Source organism: Eschscholzia californica, unplaced genomic scaffold (assembly GCF_041429995.1).
Source record: "Eschscholzia californica isolate CP2 unplaced genomic scaffold, dmEscCali1.0.p SCAF_1, whole genome shotgun sequence".
Classification (NCBI taxonomy): Eukaryota; Viridiplantae; Streptophyta; class Magnoliopsida; order Ranunculales; family Papaveraceae; genus Eschscholzia; species Eschscholzia californica.
The window spans coordinates 3,922,274-3,939,497 of NW_028238198.1; the positions used below are offsets into that span (position 1 = coordinate 3,922,274).

Genomic DNA, 17,224 nt, shown 5'->3' on the forward strand with positions numbered 1-17,224 from the left:
ATAACGTTGAAAATCAACTTTTGTAATATATATTTACTGATTTACATGAAAGTGAAAAGAATAATGAACTTATAAATTACAAAGCTTAATTCTCTCCATCAGATCTAATTGCTCAACTTAAGAAAGATAAACTAACTTACACAAAAACAAGAAAAATTAAGGGAATTTGAAACTCGAGAACGAAATTGCAGTACTAGTGCTACTAATTCTTCTCCAGTTTCATTTCTAGAATGATGGAACAACACAATACCCATTTTCCGATATCACATTAGACGCGTAAATCTGATCAACTTCATATTCAGCATCTGTTCTTTTTGCAAATCGACCTTTAATTCGAGGTCTTGTCTCAGCATACGCCTTCCTCGAAGCATACCTAATTGTTTTCTCAAATTTTCTTGTTTTCCTCTTCTCTCTGTATCTTAGAACTCTAGCTTCTCTATCCATGGAGCTAAACTGTGCTGGTACTTGATACGGTGTATTCGAGAAGAGATCAATAGTTCCTTTGGAAGATCTAGTGTGTGAATTCGCTATATCGTTCATGTTAGAATCTGGTACGGTACTAGCTTCCATTGATGACATCGAAACCTGTAAAAGAAATGAACTCCATTCAATCAGTATATTGAAAATTCTGCCTCACTAAAGTTTTATAATACTTAGCAACAGAGATATAGCATCAAGAAAGAGCAGATAAAAGACACGGAAATGAAGTTATCGAATCAAAAGCTTTTTGGCAGAGGGACAAAACAAGAATCTAATGTACCAAATGAATAAGATCTAGTTCTTGAAATCGAAAAACCCGAACTCAAATAACAGTTTAAAGACGCATAAACGCTGAAACTCGAATTGAGCAGCTAATAGGAAACTAAAACCAGAGCTTGAAATGGTAACTTACACTATTGCTAATTGAAGAATTGTAATTGAACCCAGTTTTCGAAGCTTCGAAATCCATCTCCAACTGAAGATTTTGTTGATGTTGTTGTTGTTCTAGATGTTGCTTTGGATAATGATCATTTTTCACACACTGAACAGGAACAACATTTTCACTATTACCACAATACTGATTCTCACTACATGAATTATACTCTTCGAGATCCAAATACTCTTCAACTTCATTTCCGAACAAAAACTCGTTACTTTGGTTATTCTTAAGAGGATTAAGTAACAACCAAGAACTTGTTTCATCTTCTTTTTCTCCTTTCTCTTCCTCCTCCTCTTTAGCTTTATGTGCCAAAATCCCATTTTCCGCATGAAGTTCAGCCACGAAACGCCTATTCAGGTGACCGGGCGAAGGCCCGTTAAGGAGCCCGGTAAAGGGTAGGACTGGAATCCGGTGATGCCTACTTGATAACGCGTTTGCTGAGTGAATTTTCGCGTCACAATTGATACAAAGAGAAGCTGCATCAGCCTTGCAGCTAAAAGCAGCTGGCATAGACTCACAAGACTCGCATACTAAGATTCGTTTGTGCAACCAAGCATCGGAATTGACAGCATGAATGCCTGAATCACAACCAATACACAAATAGGCTGAATCAACTTGACAGTAGACAACACGAGCAGCCACTCGACACGAATCACAGACATTCGTCCAGCTGCCCGGAACGACTGCCGGAAACAATTTTGAACTGTCTTTCATCATAACCAAAAACTCTCTTTTTCTTTCTTCTTTTGAGCTTGCACAGTTTATTCTATTCTATGCTTTTGCTTAAAAGGGGTTGTGAATTGAGAAGGATGGTTTCAATAAGTGTAAGTAGGCAATGGGGGGTTTTAGTAGTGAGAATCCTGTAAGTGACACATGGCAGAATTTTAGTGGGTGATAAAGGTTAGACCAATATTATGTGGTTGTATGTGTTTTAAGGTGGGCCATTGTTGAGTGGGAAGGGTTTCTTTTGTGGGTGGGTCTTAAATTTGTACTGGCTTTTGGTTTTTAAGAAAACAAACAGATAAAATAAGTAGAAAAATGCTACACAAACTTCTAAAGTCGGCTTCGATGTTGTGACAATGCAAAGACGTGTTGTACAGAAAATCTATACGTATGGATGGGCTAGTCATCTATACGTAATACATACAGACTTCTCACATGAGAGGGAACACAAGCAATCCACCCACAACTCTGTTTACGTGAAAAAGTTGTATGTACAGACGAACCACCGATTCAACTATTTTACTTCATAATCTTAAGATATTGTAAATTTTTTATTTTGTAAGTAGTAACTAGTTGCAATGTCAGCATTTGGCCTAATTAGCTACTTTCTTAAGAGAAGATTGGGTAAGAGAGAGGTGTTTTTTGAGCCAAGAGAAGGAAGCCTTGTTGGCAGAATAATGTCCACCACTGGAATATAAGGGAGCTGGATATGACCTAATCCACTTATGTGGCTGACATGTATTGAATGTGAGAGAGAAAGTAACCCTGATTTTGACTTCTCCTATAACCCAGTCAGCCTTGTCAACTGTCAACACGCAAAAAAAAAAAAACTCACATTCAAACATATGGTCCTCCGCATACAAAAGATTTACTTATCATACATGGGCAGGGTTTTCGTTCGAAGTCGGAACTGAAATTTGAAATCTGATTCGAGGTCAAGATTGACTCTAGTCATATTTCAGAATGTTTCTTTCTATTTGATTCGTGATGTTTGTAAATGATTTAGACTCATTTTAGATCAATTTGAGTCAAACGATTTAGATTTAAACAAGTCAAATCCAAACAATGAGAAAAAACAAAGGCCAGCTTTGAGTATGTGAATGTATTGATTCACATTTGATATAGCTACAAACTAGAGAAACAGCTTGACAGTTTAACGATCAAATAAGAAACATATGTCAGAGTTCAGACCATATTTTCATGTGAAAAAAGGAAATGAAAGGGTGAACAAATTAACGATAACGTATAATACTAATGCAAAATTGTTTGATATGTAGGTTGAGCTTTACTTGATTTAGGCAGGGAATGTTCTGATAAGCTTGTCGACGAGAATAATAATGTTGCTGATATCTGTGCGAACAGTGGGTTGAGGCTGGAGCATCCACTTGATGGATTAATGGAGTGAACCAGGATACGAGGGATTGGGTTCGGCTGGCCACTTCATTTGTGAATTCTCAATGGCTAACTTCAGCTTTCCTTCTGGTTCTTCGAATATATACTCAAACCGCGATACACCAAACCTATAAAAGCAAGAAGAGACATTAAAAAGTTGTGGGCGAAGACGGATATTCATGTAGATGATAAAGACCCACCAATAGTTAAGCACTAGATTATGCTCATTGGTATGGCCTGAGGTTTGATGAACAATATATCAAAGTCAAACTTTGGGGACTGGATTGAATTGGATTGAATTGAATTGAATTGAGAGTTTGGATTGTCATAAAATACAACATTTCCATAATTAGAAGTACTCATCCTTTTTATGTTCCAAATTGTCCTGAGGAGTTTTGGCCAATTTTTTCTTTTAGTTCTATAGGAAATAGAAAACCAATTTCCCCTAAATTGAAGCAACTAAAAATTTTAGGCACAAACTCTTAAAAACTTGTTTAGCACTACCAACAACATGGAAAAAGTTGTTAAACTCTGAAGTAAAGACAAACCCTAGTACTTAAACAAAGAAAAATCAAACAAAATGCAAGAATTAAGAAATTGAAAATCAATGAGGGGATTTGATATTCTAACCTGAAACATGGGATGGGTCGTTGATTTCACTGTTTATATCGCCATTACCATAAGATGTTTAAGCTGATTCTGTGCCCATCTTTTTCACAAGATAAACATAATTAGACCCCCACCTTCTCCAACCTTCTTTAAGATTCTAATCATTGATCCAAATATTCCCGCCTCCATTAACAGCACCATACTCCTTGCTGCAATTTTCTATGGTAGGTTTGTTCTTTAACCTATTACCAATAGAATATTAGATCTTCCATTCAAGTTCCTAATTAAACAATCAGCTTGGTAAGTGTAGAAGTTTGTTTTTTTGGGTGAGCTTAACAAAATTTTGGAATTGGGTATGGGTGTCTAAAACAAGGAAATTATGTATAACTACTGACACTCGGGGGCGTATCAAAAGATATCACACTCGAAGATGCCTCATCGTGAGAGTGAAAGATTGTGATAATCCCACATATCTTGCGAGAGAGTCTGAAACTTGCATTATAGGTAACCGCTCATACTTAATAAGTGTTAAGAATCTTTGAATGGACTCGTGCAACCCTCCTTTCCATGTAAAGTGCGAGAAGAAAATAAAATAAAATTCTTCCAATTCAGAACTATTCACAAAGATAATTATACATAAAACTCAAGGCAATATCCACTTAAATAAAAGATTTGAGATAATATCTAGATAGTTGAGGGAACAATGATTTAGATTAACATCCATAAACAGACTTTCTTCTTGGTGGGACTGGGGAATACTTACCTCATATATATTTTCTCAATACAAAATCAAACAGTTTCCCAATCTCAACAAACACAATATCAAAATCAAAAGAGCAATTAAGATAATCAAAAAGGGTATAACCCTTATAAATCAAAATATATCAAGTGTACAAAAGATTCATTCCCCTAAAACACACACAATCAATGAGTCTCTGTCTCTCTATGTGATGTGTGAATATAAATACGGTATCGTAACAGATGTCTCTCTCTCTCTAACCCTTTTTCTCTCTCTAGAAGTGAGTCCACAAGAAGGTGTTCTTTCTTCAAAATAGTTCCTCCCTCCCAGTCCCAGATATCACTCGGATAAAACCCCCAACCCCACTAAACCCCCAGTCTCTGCTAGAGTATTTCTTTGGACCCCGCTTCGGGAGAGAAACATAGACAGAGAGAGTCGGTTAGTAATTCAGTATCCTCATTGTTCTTCCTGATCACCATTGATTTAGCTCATTTTATTTAATGGGTTTTGTTTTCTTATCATGTTATTTTCTGGGTATCTCTTAATTCTTGTCCTATCATATGGGTTGTTCTTATTTAGCCATTTTGATATCTTTCTAAGTTTTATAATTTTGTTTTCTTCAATTTCATGTTTGTTGTTCATGAAATCTGAGTTTTCAACTTTGAAGTTATATGAATACAATCGGCATTTGGTTATTTTAAGTGCTTGTTTTTATGCTATGGTTTTGGATGTTTGTAGATTTGATAAGATGAAGATGTAGTGATTGAATCTGTTTTTGGTTCTGAATTGTGAGAATTTTAGGTTTGGAAATGTATATCCTTAAATTTAGGTTCAAATTGAAATTTGTGATTAGCTTGAAATGAATCATCTTATGATTCCAGTTTAACTTACCCATTTCACTTTGGCTAGTCTTGGATTAGTTTATCTACTAAAAATGGGGTTAGTTCAAGGTCTAGGTTATCGGAAATTGGTTTGGGACTGCATTAGAATAGGACTATAACCTGATTCATCAGTACTGAATGAAATGAGAAGAATGGGAATATTAGGAATTAGGCTCACCGTTGGAGACTCGGAGACGATTTAGGAAGCAAAACTTGACCTTATACGTATAGAGCCTAGCTTTCCAACTTGCTTATAAAGATGAAATACTTACATGTCTGATATCTTAGTTAATGTCCCAGTAGAAATATTTGTCTGATAGTTTAGGTTAAGTTCTTTTATTTGTCCGGGTAAGCAGAAATCGAGTTTCAGTTTTTAGAATATCAATTCCTCTAGTTAGTGACTTTGTGCAAGTTTGATACTTCATAGCCTATTAATCTGATACTCACAATGGTTTACAATATCTTGTACTTAACGTCATTTCAGGTATCAAATGCCTAAAGATAATGTAGCTGCTGAATCACCTCAACGGAAGCATGGTCTTTTAAGAGACCAGGTCCAATTGGTAAAGAGGAGGGATTCCGATCGCCATGAGATTGTTCCGATCCAAGATAAACTGTCATTCGAGAAGGGCTTCTTCATCGTTATCCGTGCATGTCAGCTGTTGTCTCAAACAAATAATGGGATTATTTTGGTAGGGGTAGCAGGCCCTTCTGGGGCCGGGAAGACGGTGTTTACAGAGAAGATGCTTAGTTTTATGCCTAGCATTGCCGTCATATCCATGGACAACTATAATGATGCAAGTCGTGTCATTGATGGCAATTTCGATGGTAAGAATCAGATCCTTTTTCTTTTCTTGAAAAGCAGAAGAATATGATACAGTAAGAAGCAAAATATAAGAATGTACACAAAGGCCTTTTCAAAATTATTTCAGGTTTAAGTTTTCTTTCCTCCATATATCTGTTTGTGCGGTATTATCACGCTACTCAACTCTATTGTTGGCTAATTCTATTTATTAGCATGAATTGTTGTTGATCATTTCGGCATGAGGAATTACAAAACTTATTTCCAATGAAATTTTAGTATGTTCCTCCCCAACCCAATTTGGATCGATAATATTTTAGATTCTTAATGGTTGTAATTTTTAATTTTTTCAAACAGACCCGCGCTTAACAGACTATGACACATTGCTAAAGAATATCCATGGACTAAAAGAGGGGAATGCTGTTGAAGTGCCAATATATGATTTCAAGACTAGCAGTCGCACAGGATACAGGTACAGCTTATACTAACCAGACACTCTAGTAGACCTTTTTTCCTTTTGACCAATGAATATTTAACCCGAATAATTATCGAGAACCTAAATAGGCCTAGCAGTTAGCTGATTTTCCATTAATCATTTTGTTCACCATGTACCTGGTTCTACAACTTCTAATTGAAGTAGGTTATATTTCATTCATCAAGGTAAATTTATAATGGGCGATGCTTCAAAAAGCTTACACTTTCAACCAGTTTTTGATGTACTCAAAAGTTATAGAATGATCTGATTTTGTTACTTGGTGAGAACCTGGCCTTAGAAAAACCCATGTAAACAAAAATTGGTGTAAACAGATCTTGATGCATTGTCTAGGTACGATGCGTACCATTGCTCAAAAAACTCTCAAGGCGTAGGCCTTGAGACAAGGCGGTCCACCTGATGCCTCGATGCAAGGCGGTCACCTGATGCCTCGAAAGCCCTACGTGTTTGAACTTGAGAACAAAACGTGTGCATCTGAAGTCACCTGCTATTTTGAGTCGTTGAGCAACACAAAAGTATTGTGTGTGTTTGTTTAATAAACACTCAGGAGTTAGGACTTTATATTATGGTAGTAAAGTAGAAAAACTATGTGACTATGTCACATTATTCAAAATTGATATCATTTTCCTCACAAATAGTTTTTTTTGAATCCTTACAAAAAACAGTTTACGCCTTTTACGAGACATACCCCTCGAGGCGCCACCTCGCCTTGTGAGAGCAAACCGCCTTGAGGCATAAAAACATATATTTAAAATATTGATACATACAGAAATGCTCTGGTTGTGTATGCAATATACGGTCCAGATTGTTTACATTGATACTTGTATCTGATGCATGTGGTTGTATATTTTGACTTGCCATACAGGACCGTTGAAGTACCTAGTTCCCGGATAGTGATTATTGAAGGCATTTATGCTTTGAGTGAAAAGCTGAGGCCCTTGTTAGACCTCCGAGTATCTGTCACAGGCGGTGTTCACTTTGACCTTGTGAAAAGGGTGTTACGAGATATACAGCGTGCTGGCCAAGAACCTGAAGAAATCATCCACCAGATCTCTGAAACGGTTTTTACACTTATCCCGTGTTAGATGTATTCTTAGAAGTAATTTCGATTGACTTACATAATGGTTTATTAAAAATAGAGAGCTCTTTAGTTTTCTGAAAATTGTCAATATATTTTGCCTATACAGGTGTACCCAATGTACAAGGCTTTTATTGAGCCAGATCTTCAGACAGCCCATATAAAGATAGTCAACAAGTTCAATCCTTTCACAGGATTTCAGAACCCTACTTACATTTTGAAGGTTAATCCCACTTTATTTTTTTTATGTTCATGATTATCTAAATTTCATAAGTGCCTTCATGAATGATTTAATAACTGCTCATCTTCCTGTTTCTTGAAAAAAAAATTATACTAATGTTTATATTCTTCCTGTACAGTCACCAAAGAATCTGACACCAGATCAAATCAAGGCCGTTGTTTCTGAAGAACATACAGAACGTACGGAAGATACATATGACATATATCTTCTACCACCAGGTGAAGATTCAGAAGCCTGTCAATCATATCTCCGGATGCGAAACAGGGATGGAAAGTACAATCTTATGTTTGAGGTTGGTCAGTGTTGAATTTCGAATTTCTATAATATTAATAGCTCGCTAAAAATTTGATGTTGTTGACCTATGGAATTGATGGATTTTGTTACCATTTTTGTTTATTGATTTCAGGAATGGGTTACCGATAGTCCATTCATTATATCACCCAGGATCACGTTTGAAGTCAGTGTTCGTCTTCTTGGAGGACTAATGGCGTTGGGGTACACTATTGCAGCCATACTTAAAAGAACTAGCCATGTATTCTTTGATGATAAGGTTTGCGTAAAAATCGATTGGCTAGAACAACTCAATCGTAGCTATGTTCAGGTATTACATCATATACTGCTTATATCCCTACGTTTTTTAGCGTTAGCATGATTCCGTTGCATTATGCCAAAATTAAAGTTAAGGGAAGTCATGATTCAGCAAGTTAAACTCTTAAGAAAAAGAAGATCAATCTTCAATTTAAGTGAATAGAGATACCCGTGGAGAGGTCTAGATATGTTACTAATACGCATCTCTGTCATTTCTTAAGGACTTTGTACGTAGCATCTGTCATTAATTTGCATGGTTGAGAACTGGCATCTCACTTTTGTTGTTTATGGTAAAGGTACAAGGCAGAGACCGAGCATATGTGAAATCTGTTGCCGAACAACTGGGTTTGGAAGGTTTTTATGTTCCCCGCACTTACATTCAACAGATTCAGCTGGAAAAACTTGTAAATGAAGTCATGGTATGTCATCTTATAAACTTACATAAAATCCCTTTCCTGCTTCAGTGGAATACTGATCCAATCATGCCACAGGCATTACCAGATGATCTGAGGACCAAACTCAGCATAGACGAAGATCTGGTTTCTTCAAGTCCCAAAGAAGCACTTTCCCGAGCCTCAGCAGACAGAGTTGCAATGAGAAATAAGCATCTTAAGAGGTATTGTATTCCCAATCCTTCTAGTTAAAAAATTGTTTTGGCTATTCTACAATTTCCAGATACACCCATTTTGCGTCTATTCTAGGCTCCTAGCTTTAGATAACTAATTTTCGATTCTAACCAGTACCTACTTAACTTTTTATAAGTTCTTCAGAAGACCTTGTTCGTTTTTATTCATACTAATAATTGTTTCTAATGAAACAGCGGTATGTCACATTCATATTCAACACAAAGAGACAAGAACATATCCAAGCTGACCAAAATTGCTGTTGGCGGTGGAGGGTATGATGGACAAAATCAAGACTCGCCTTCAATGCTTGCAAGCCAGGTTATCTTCTGAACATAATCTCGTCATTCCGTATGGAACAAATAGATGGTTTTTTTCATCGACTCTTCGGCATTATTACCTTTGTTCATGCTCGTAACTGGATCTGTATTAGGGAGTCGTTACTCAACTTTCTGAACAAATTTCAACACTAAACGAGAGGATGGATGAGTTTACATCTAGGATCGAAGAGCTTAATTCCAAGCTTACTACCCGAAAAGTTTCATCTAGCCAACAGAACTTATCTGCACAAGCTGAAAATTGCAATGGCTCTGCAACCCCATCTCTCTTCACCCATAGTATTGGAAATGGTTCGACTGGGAACATGCTCCCCAATTCACTGTCTTCTTCCCAGTTAGCAAAGGAATCTCCATTAATGGAAGAGGTAAAAATTTCTCCCTCCTAATGTTCACTTATTTTGAGGCGTCGTCTATAAGATATGCTTAAATCGGTTTTCATATTTGACTCGAAAATCTTTCTATTTTCGCGTAACTTGTAAGTAACATTTTGTCATTTTCTTACTAACAGATTGCGCTCATCTCTCGGGGACAACGTCAACTTGTTCATCAATTAGACAATCTCAATAACTTTCTTCATGAGAGATTGGGAGATCGGGCAGGCCAGGGAAGAACAAACAATAGCAGAGACAGAACCGGACTCCATGATCAGTTTGAGTCGATTGGAGTTTCACTTGCTCTTGCACTGGCAATCGGCAGTATCGGAATCTTCTTGTACAGGGGTCTCTAATCTGCACAATAGTCTGTTCTAACCGGACGGATTCCTTTTTTTTTTGTTTTCTTTTAGGGTTGATAGACAGTTTTCTTCTTACCTTTCTTGCCCCTGAAAAAGTTAGTTGATGTAACAGATTTTTGATAGCAAATAGATATCCTTTCATGATTCTAGAAAATAAAGGGGTTTCTTTCAAAATTGCGTAACTAAGCATATATGAAATCTATCTGAATTGACTTGAGTCGGATTTTTGAATGTTTCTTTTTTAATCTATGAAGTATGACTCGTCTAAACGGGTGACTTGGGCTAATTTTGGGTCTACTTGAAATAGGCAATTCAAATTTGAAAATTCAAGTACCATCAATGTGGAGAATCAAAATTCTTACAACTTCAAGATACAATTAGAGAATCAAAACTCAATTGACAAAAATGATAGAACCATTATTTAAACCCACTCATTCATCTAATATGATGCCTCTTCCCTTTATAAGATTCTATACATTTACATTCATAAATATAACCACACATATAACAACTATTTTGAACTCTCATATGTTACTAACTATACAACAAAAACTTCCAATATACGATAAATTCTTCGAACGATCATATTTCTACTTATTGCTATTGGTGAATGCCAAATTCTTCATGAAAATCGTCTTACCTTGGGCCAGAGAGTTCCATTGCTTGGGCTAGTAAAGAAGAGTCATCAGTGAGATCCGAGTATCGCTCAGAAGATGAAAACTCGTGAGCAGATCTTCCTCGAGTCGATTCAGATCTTTGAGAAGCTTCCCATCTCTCAGCAAGTCCGTCTCCTTCGAGCATTCGAACAACTTCAGACATCTTGGGCCTTTGGCCCGGAAGGTATTGGGTACATAACAGAGCTACTTGAACCGTTTCTTCGAGCTCAATCCGATCATAGTTAGCTTTTAAGTCATTGTCCACAAGCAAGTCTAGCTTCTTTTCTAGGTGAATTTTCTTCACCTATAACCATAAGTTTTGAAGTTAGACCAGATCTCATCTCTGTTACAAGAAGCTATGACAGTCCTTGCCCGATATTTATGAGTTATGAACAAGACATCAACAAAATCGTAAAATGAAATATGTTCGATACTACTTACCCAATCAAGCATGGCTCCTTTCTGGTTCGCTGCCTTACCGAATTCTAAGGCTCTCTGTCCTGTGATCAATTCAAGAAGAAGAATCCCAAATCCGAAAACATCAGTCTTCTCAGAGGACTGCCCTGTCGAAAGATATTCAGGAGCTATATGACCCACAGTGCCCCTAACTGCAGTAGTGACATGAGAATCTTGGTGATCTAAAAGCTTTGCCAACCCAAAATCTCCCACCACAGCTTCGCAATAGTCATCAAGCAATATATTTGCAGCTTTCACATCTCTGTGGATTATCTTAGGATCACATTGTTCGTGAAGGTATAGTAAGCCCCTGGCTGCTCCCAATGCAATTCTCTTCCTAGTAGCCCAATCCAATGCTGGTTTCTCTGTAAGACAGAACAGATAAGCGAGTACTCGAGGTTAAGTGCTATAAAGCTAGCCTCAAAATAATTCAGTCTTAGTATGGTGTCATTACCTTTTAGTCGGGAAGCAACGCTTCCGTTAGACATATACGGGTAAACCAGAAGCCTCTCGGACGACGTCATACAAAAACCCCATAACCTTAGAAGGTTTCGGTGCACGGCTAAGCTTATCATCTCAACTTCGGTTTGGAACTGAATCTCCCCACCAATGGTGTTACCATCTTTGAGCCTTTTTACGGCCACAAGGGTCCCGTCTCGGAGATAACCTTTATAGACGTATCCAAAGCCACCCTTTCCTACCATGTTTTTCTTGTGAAAGTTTTCGGTAGCTATCTGAAGTTCTCGGAAATGAAATCTCTTTAAGTTTCCTAAGCGAACTTCTTCATGGTGTTGATCTGATATTGAAAAGATTAAGTAAACATTAGAAATCAATTAACAATCAATCCTATTAGTATCCTTTATGATTCATGGTTTAGCTTTAGTTGAGTTGAGTTGCTTTTATCATACTAACCATTAACATCGAAGAATATTTGTTTGTTGTATCTATATTTCCACAATAGAACGAGCCCGATACCAACGATGAGTAGAAATACGCATGCCAAACTTGATCCAATAGCAATTGCCATTTTGTGGCTCCGAGGTCTCCCCGAAGGTTGAGAACCTTAATACAAGCACACCATTCAGAATAATGATAGGAAAACATGAAAGGATCTTTTGAGACAAGACATTGATAGTCAATATGAAATTGACTTGAAAACCATACTCTGTGAACTATTCAAGTTGAACGACATTGGGATTGGCGCTGTTCCATAGCATTCTTGCTCCGATCCTGTCGCACAGATCAGAGGATTTCCTACTATGCTGAATAAAACAAAATAAAACTAATATAAGATTTCAGGTTTTTCTTTAAGAAGGGAGACAAATGAAGATAATATGAGTTACTCACTTGAATGTTCTTGCAGGGAACTTGGGTATAGGGCCACTCAAGTTATTGTAAGAGAGGTCACTGAAAAAAATGTAAAACAAACCCTTAACCAGTTTTCTTCTACAAATATTGTATGACAAAATATTATCGATACCAAAACTCTAAATCCCATGTATCACAATCTCTAATCCAATAGTTCGGATTTTTATGTATATCTCTGGGTGCATCTGAGAGAATAGTCCCACATGGATAAAGGGCAGTCTCACAACCAAGAATATAATATTTAGGGTCTCTCCTCTCGGTACCAATTGGTTTTGAGTTCGTTTTTGACAAAATTAACGGCATTAGTCTAGCATGCGAGATTTTCTCTACCCAAGATCTCCTTGCATCTTGAACCACTAACCATCTTTTCGGCTAACCAAGCCTCTTCCAACCTCAGGACCAACAAGGATATTACAGGAATATTCACTTGTTGTCCATCGGATACACCTTTGAAGCGGACCTTAGGCCGTGGCTCACCCTCCATGAACGAACCTTACATAGAAACCCTTAGGTTATCGGGGCATTAAATCCTCACAAATGGGTCTAGTGTTATGGTATCAAAACAATTGACTTCTATGAATAGTTAAAAGAACAAATTATGTAGATACAGTATAGTAGGAGTTCAAGAGAATTACAGGAAAGCAAGATGAGCCATTTTCGCTAAAGATTGAGGGAATTCTCCATGAAGACTGTTATTGTTGAGCCTCCTAATATCAATTCAAATACCCATCATCATCATCATCATTACTCAGATCAAAAACCAAACAATTCTTATAATGGTTTTCATACTTACAGGTATTGGAGGCTTTTCAAATGGCCTAAAGAATTTGGAACTTCACCAATGAAGAAATTACTAGAAAGATCAAGAGTTTGAAGCTTCGAAAGCTTTCCAATCTCTGATGGGATTCTACCTGTTATATTATTGTTTTGTAAGAGCCTGTAAAAGTTCAAACATTTTCGAAATCAGACATAAAAAATTCTTCAAGTTAATCATTTCAAGACCCCATCTTTAAGTTCTTAAATTTCACTTACACAATTTGTAGATTTGTCAAGTTTCCTATGCTTGAAGAAAGAGTACCAGATAAATTTTGACTTGGAGTTCCTCTGCAAAAATCACCATTAAAGTGAACTTCTAATTTCTAAAGTTTTAGGTATCAATGGGGATGGGTGATCAAATAGTTCTCAATACAAATAAAAAAAAACAAAACTTATTTTTGAATCATAAAAACTTACAATCCAATCACTAAACTTTCAGATGAACAAGTAACCATAGTCCAACTACAAGGATCAACAGAATCAGCATCCCAATTATCAAGAACTCCATGAGGATCTTCCAAAGAATTTTTTATACCCATTAAAGCTTGAACTGAAAATAATAACAATACCCATATTCAAAAATCTTCATTTCTCTATTTCAATGAAGATAAACAAGACATTTATATATATATCAAAACAACATTTCAAATTACCTTCAAAGTTAACACCTTTAGGAGAAAGCAAGGCACTTGTAGAACTAATGAAGACCCAAAACAGAACCAAACTATTATAGAGAACTAATTCTCTTCTTGTTGCTTCCATTGAGAATTACAAGTTCAAAAAACAACCAAACCCAGATGCAAAAACCAGTTTTTAATGATAATAGGAAGCTAATAGAACTCTTTTAGTTGAGTCAAAGAAATGAAGTCTGAAAATGGGTTTTTGTTTTCTTTTGAGGTGAAGCTTACATCATAATCCAACAAAGAGAGCTCTTCATGCTTCCCTAATGACACAAATCCACTAACTCATATCTATTGTCAGACAGACCCCCAAGAAAAGAAAAAGAAGAAAAAAATCAAAGTATGATATATATACTAGCAAAAGGAAGAAATATGCCTGCCACTTATTTTTAGTAAAGTAAAAAGAATATAAATAAGCACAAAGTAACTTCTAACTTTAAATCTAAAGAAAAACATAAATAGTAGAGTGACTCAATCATTGTTACGTTTGTATACAAAACATATATACGGCTAAAGACTCTAGTCGGAGTTGTCACGACCCGAGAATTTTATTTTTTACATCAATATTAGAAGATCGTAAGGTTCTGAGTTCAGACTCCTTCCAAGTATGTACTATAGTAAGTATTTGTTAGATAGAGAAAGGAGGAAATTTTACAAAAAGAAATAAAGAATAAAATGAAAATTGTAATGTGGGTCAATCACTCCATTGAGATGGGTGAAGTGAATGGAATTTTTGTTGGGTATATTTGTTTGTTTAAAAGCCTAAAAGATGAGAGAGAGAAAGAGAGAGAGAGAGAGAAAGAGAGAGAGAGAGAGAAAAGGGTTAGGATTGCTTTGCTACCCGTGTAAGAATCCAACATTCTCTGTGTTTGGCCATCCATTAAAGTTTCAATTCCATCATTTTTAGGAATTAAAAAAAAAAAAAGTGGGAATTTCGAGGGATTGGGTCTGAGATTTTTTATGTAAAGAGTGAGGAAAGAAAAGAGATTGAAATTGTTAATTTGGTGTGATTTAAAGAGTGGGTAATTTTAAAATGAGGGTTTTTGGGGCTTTCCCTTGCTTTATTGATTCCATGATACTGTCAAGCACTTTCTCTCTCTCTATCTCTACTCTCTCATCCGACAGTCTTTCCAATAAACTAGTTCACTTTTAAAAGCAAAAGCTGCCATCTCTCTCTCTCTCTAGAAACAATGCACAATGCACGAGTTTAAGACCATTTTTACATGAAAATGAAATGTCACTATTATAAAGTTCTAAAATGACTCTTCAAGTTGAATAGCAAAAATTTTAAACATAAACTGTTTTCCCAATATGGGTTTGTTTATTTTTAACTTCTTAAATATCATAGCTATAACACCGTAAAATTATTATGACGATTGTATTTCATCCAAAAATGGTTTTTCATCTAAAAATGATACTATGTCCACTCTACCAGGTGAATCCCGATTAGATGAGGCAATCAGATAAGATTTAGAGAAAAAGTGAAAAACTCTAGAGTAAAACCTAGTTCAGTCACGTCGCTTCGTTGAAATTCGCTCAGAATAGTGGTCGGACATGACATCACTGTTGTCTTTCATTATAACAGTTATGTTGTATATAATCAACTGTTGTTTTAGTCGATCTCATAAATAAAAATGACTTCAAACTTAACTAAGGGTAAATTTTTCGATCTTAGTCTATTTTAATTCAGTGATGTAAATTCATCAACATTTAGTCTAAATTAAATATATTCTCACCTTTTTTTTTTTGTTGAACTAATATTCTCACCTAGAAAAGGGAAACAAAACATTATTAGTTGCATTCATTTTTAGTTCAAAATATTCCGTTCTACTTAGAAAACGACATTGAAATTTAGGTGTTTTTAGAAGATTTTATAGTTATCCCATGAAAGGTTTGTTTTTCTAGATTACTTGTGTGAATCCAATCATTTTTGTGTGGGCTCCTCAAAATTAGATCAAACATTCCATAATTTTTTTGCTTATAAGTATAAAAATTGATCAATGCACCACTCAATTTGTTCCTCATGCTTAGAGCACTTCCTAATTTTAATGGAGTGAGCATCTACTGTTTTCCACTTATTTGTACTAATGTTAAAAAACGGATAATAATTAATAATTATGTAGTAGTCATTATTTTAATAAAATATCATCGTTTCAATTGTTCTAATAAGTAAAATTTGTTGCAGAAAAACTGTGAAAGAATCGGAAAAGTATGGTAAAAAGACAACGATATTATAGTTGAAGTTTATGATTTCTTTTTCTGATTAATGATAAAAAAAAAATATTTTTTTTGTTTGGAAATTAGACTACGGTCAATGATAATCATTACAATAGCACTGATACATTGAAGATGTGATAAGTATGATAAGTCATAACCGTTTAATTTAAACTGTTACAATAATGGGCGTAAAGCCCAACTAAATTATGGCCTAAAAGCTGATTACGTTATTTATACCTGAATAGCACAAGTTCAGTAAACCATGTAATCTCATTACAATAGCATTAATACGTCGAAGATGTGATAAGCACGATAACTGCTAAATTTAAACTCTTATAAGAACGGACCTAAAACCTAACTAAATTGAGAGATGCTAGAATCACAAAAGATTTTGACAAAAAAAAGTTCCCAGCTGATGTGGCGGTTGTGATTTTCATCTCTCAACGGCCTAGATTTGGTCAAAGTTTGAAACCACACCCGCCACATCAGCTGGGAACCTTTTTTTGTCAAAATCTTTTGTAACTTTATCATTTCCCAACTAAATTATGGTCTAAAATTTAATTACGTTATTTATACCTTAATAACCCAAGTTCAATAAATCATGAAAATCAACTCCTATGGAAAACGAACCTGGGACAGGTTCGGAGTTTATGTTAACACTATGGTCCACTTGGATAATCAAATGTTGACGGAATAACAATCATTTAATGATGGAAAAAATGACAATGATTTACATGAATTCTAGTCCATTAAGTTTTTCTGAGATAAAAGAAAAAAAAAATTGAGAGGTTGATACGAGAAATGGTCCCAAAAAGAAATGCATTTTTCTATAATAAGAAGTAACTTATGAACAATAATTAACAGTGAAATAG

At 35.6% G+C, this 17,224-nt stretch overlaps 3 protein-coding genes across 5 annotated transcripts; 1 reads left to right on the top strand and 2 right to left on the bottom strand.

Moving 5' to 3' along the window:
• Positions 1 to 6: 6 nt before the first annotated feature.
• Positions 7 to 4,110, bottom strand: COL2 (CONSTANS-like 2). Of its 2 annotated transcripts, none has more exons than XM_086637142.1 (4): positions 3,665 to 4,110; positions 2,932 to 3,162; positions 893 to 2,447; positions 7 to 585 (listed from the first exon to the last, which is right to left on the bottom strand). In XM_086637142.1, exons 3-4 carry the CDS (start codon positions 1,634 to 1,636, stop codon positions 226 to 228), a joined length of 1,104 nt encoding a protein of 367 aa, XP_086493268.1. In that variant the 5' UTR covers positions 1,637 to 2,447; positions 2,932 to 3,162; positions 3,665 to 4,110; the 3' UTR covers positions 7 to 225. The 2 variants fall into 2 exon arrangements, with proteins under 2 accessions (XP_086493268.1, XP_086493275.1); XM_086637149.1 differs by having other exon boundaries at positions 893 to 1,779; positions 3,665 to 3,738.
• On the top strand, positions 3,939 to 10,333 carry LOC147563358 (Phosphoribulokinase / Uridine kinase family). 2 transcript variants are annotated; one of them, XM_086637116.1, is made up of 12 exons: positions 3,939 to 4,832; positions 5,748 to 6,091; positions 6,423 to 6,537; positions 7,424 to 7,619; positions 7,746 to 7,859; positions 7,996 to 8,169; positions 8,284 to 8,478; positions 8,762 to 8,884; positions 8,957 to 9,081; positions 9,286 to 9,409; positions 9,522 to 9,791; positions 9,935 to 10,333. In XM_086637116.1, exons 2-12 carry the CDS (start codon positions 5,755 to 5,757, stop codon positions 10,151 to 10,153), a joined length of 1,992 nt encoding a protein of 663 aa, XP_086493242.1. In that variant the 5' UTR covers positions 3,939 to 4,832; positions 5,748 to 5,754; the 3' UTR covers positions 10,154 to 10,333. The 2 variants fall into 2 exon arrangements, with proteins under 2 accessions (XP_086493242.1, XP_086493233.1); XM_086637107.1 differs by having other exon boundaries at positions 3,939 to 4,820.
• A 143-nt stretch (positions 10,334 to 10,476) lies between these two features.
• LOC147563359 (protein CLAVATA3 INSENSITIVE RECEPTOR KINASE 5-like) lies at positions 10,477 to 15,271 on the bottom strand. The gene is made up of 11 exons (XM_086637131.1): positions 14,109 to 15,271; positions 13,873 to 14,005; positions 13,672 to 13,743; positions 13,433 to 13,576; positions 13,275 to 13,346; positions 12,619 to 12,678; positions 12,436 to 12,533; positions 12,184 to 12,333; positions 11,726 to 12,067; positions 11,257 to 11,636; positions 10,477 to 11,119 (listed from the first exon to the last, which is right to left on the bottom strand). Exons 1-11 carry the CDS (start codon positions 14,215 to 14,217, stop codon positions 10,796 to 10,798), a joined length of 1,884 nt encoding a protein of 627 aa, XP_086493257.1. The 5' UTR covers positions 14,218 to 15,271; the 3' UTR covers positions 10,477 to 10,795.
• Positions 15,272 to 17,224: the final 1,953 nt, after the last annotated feature.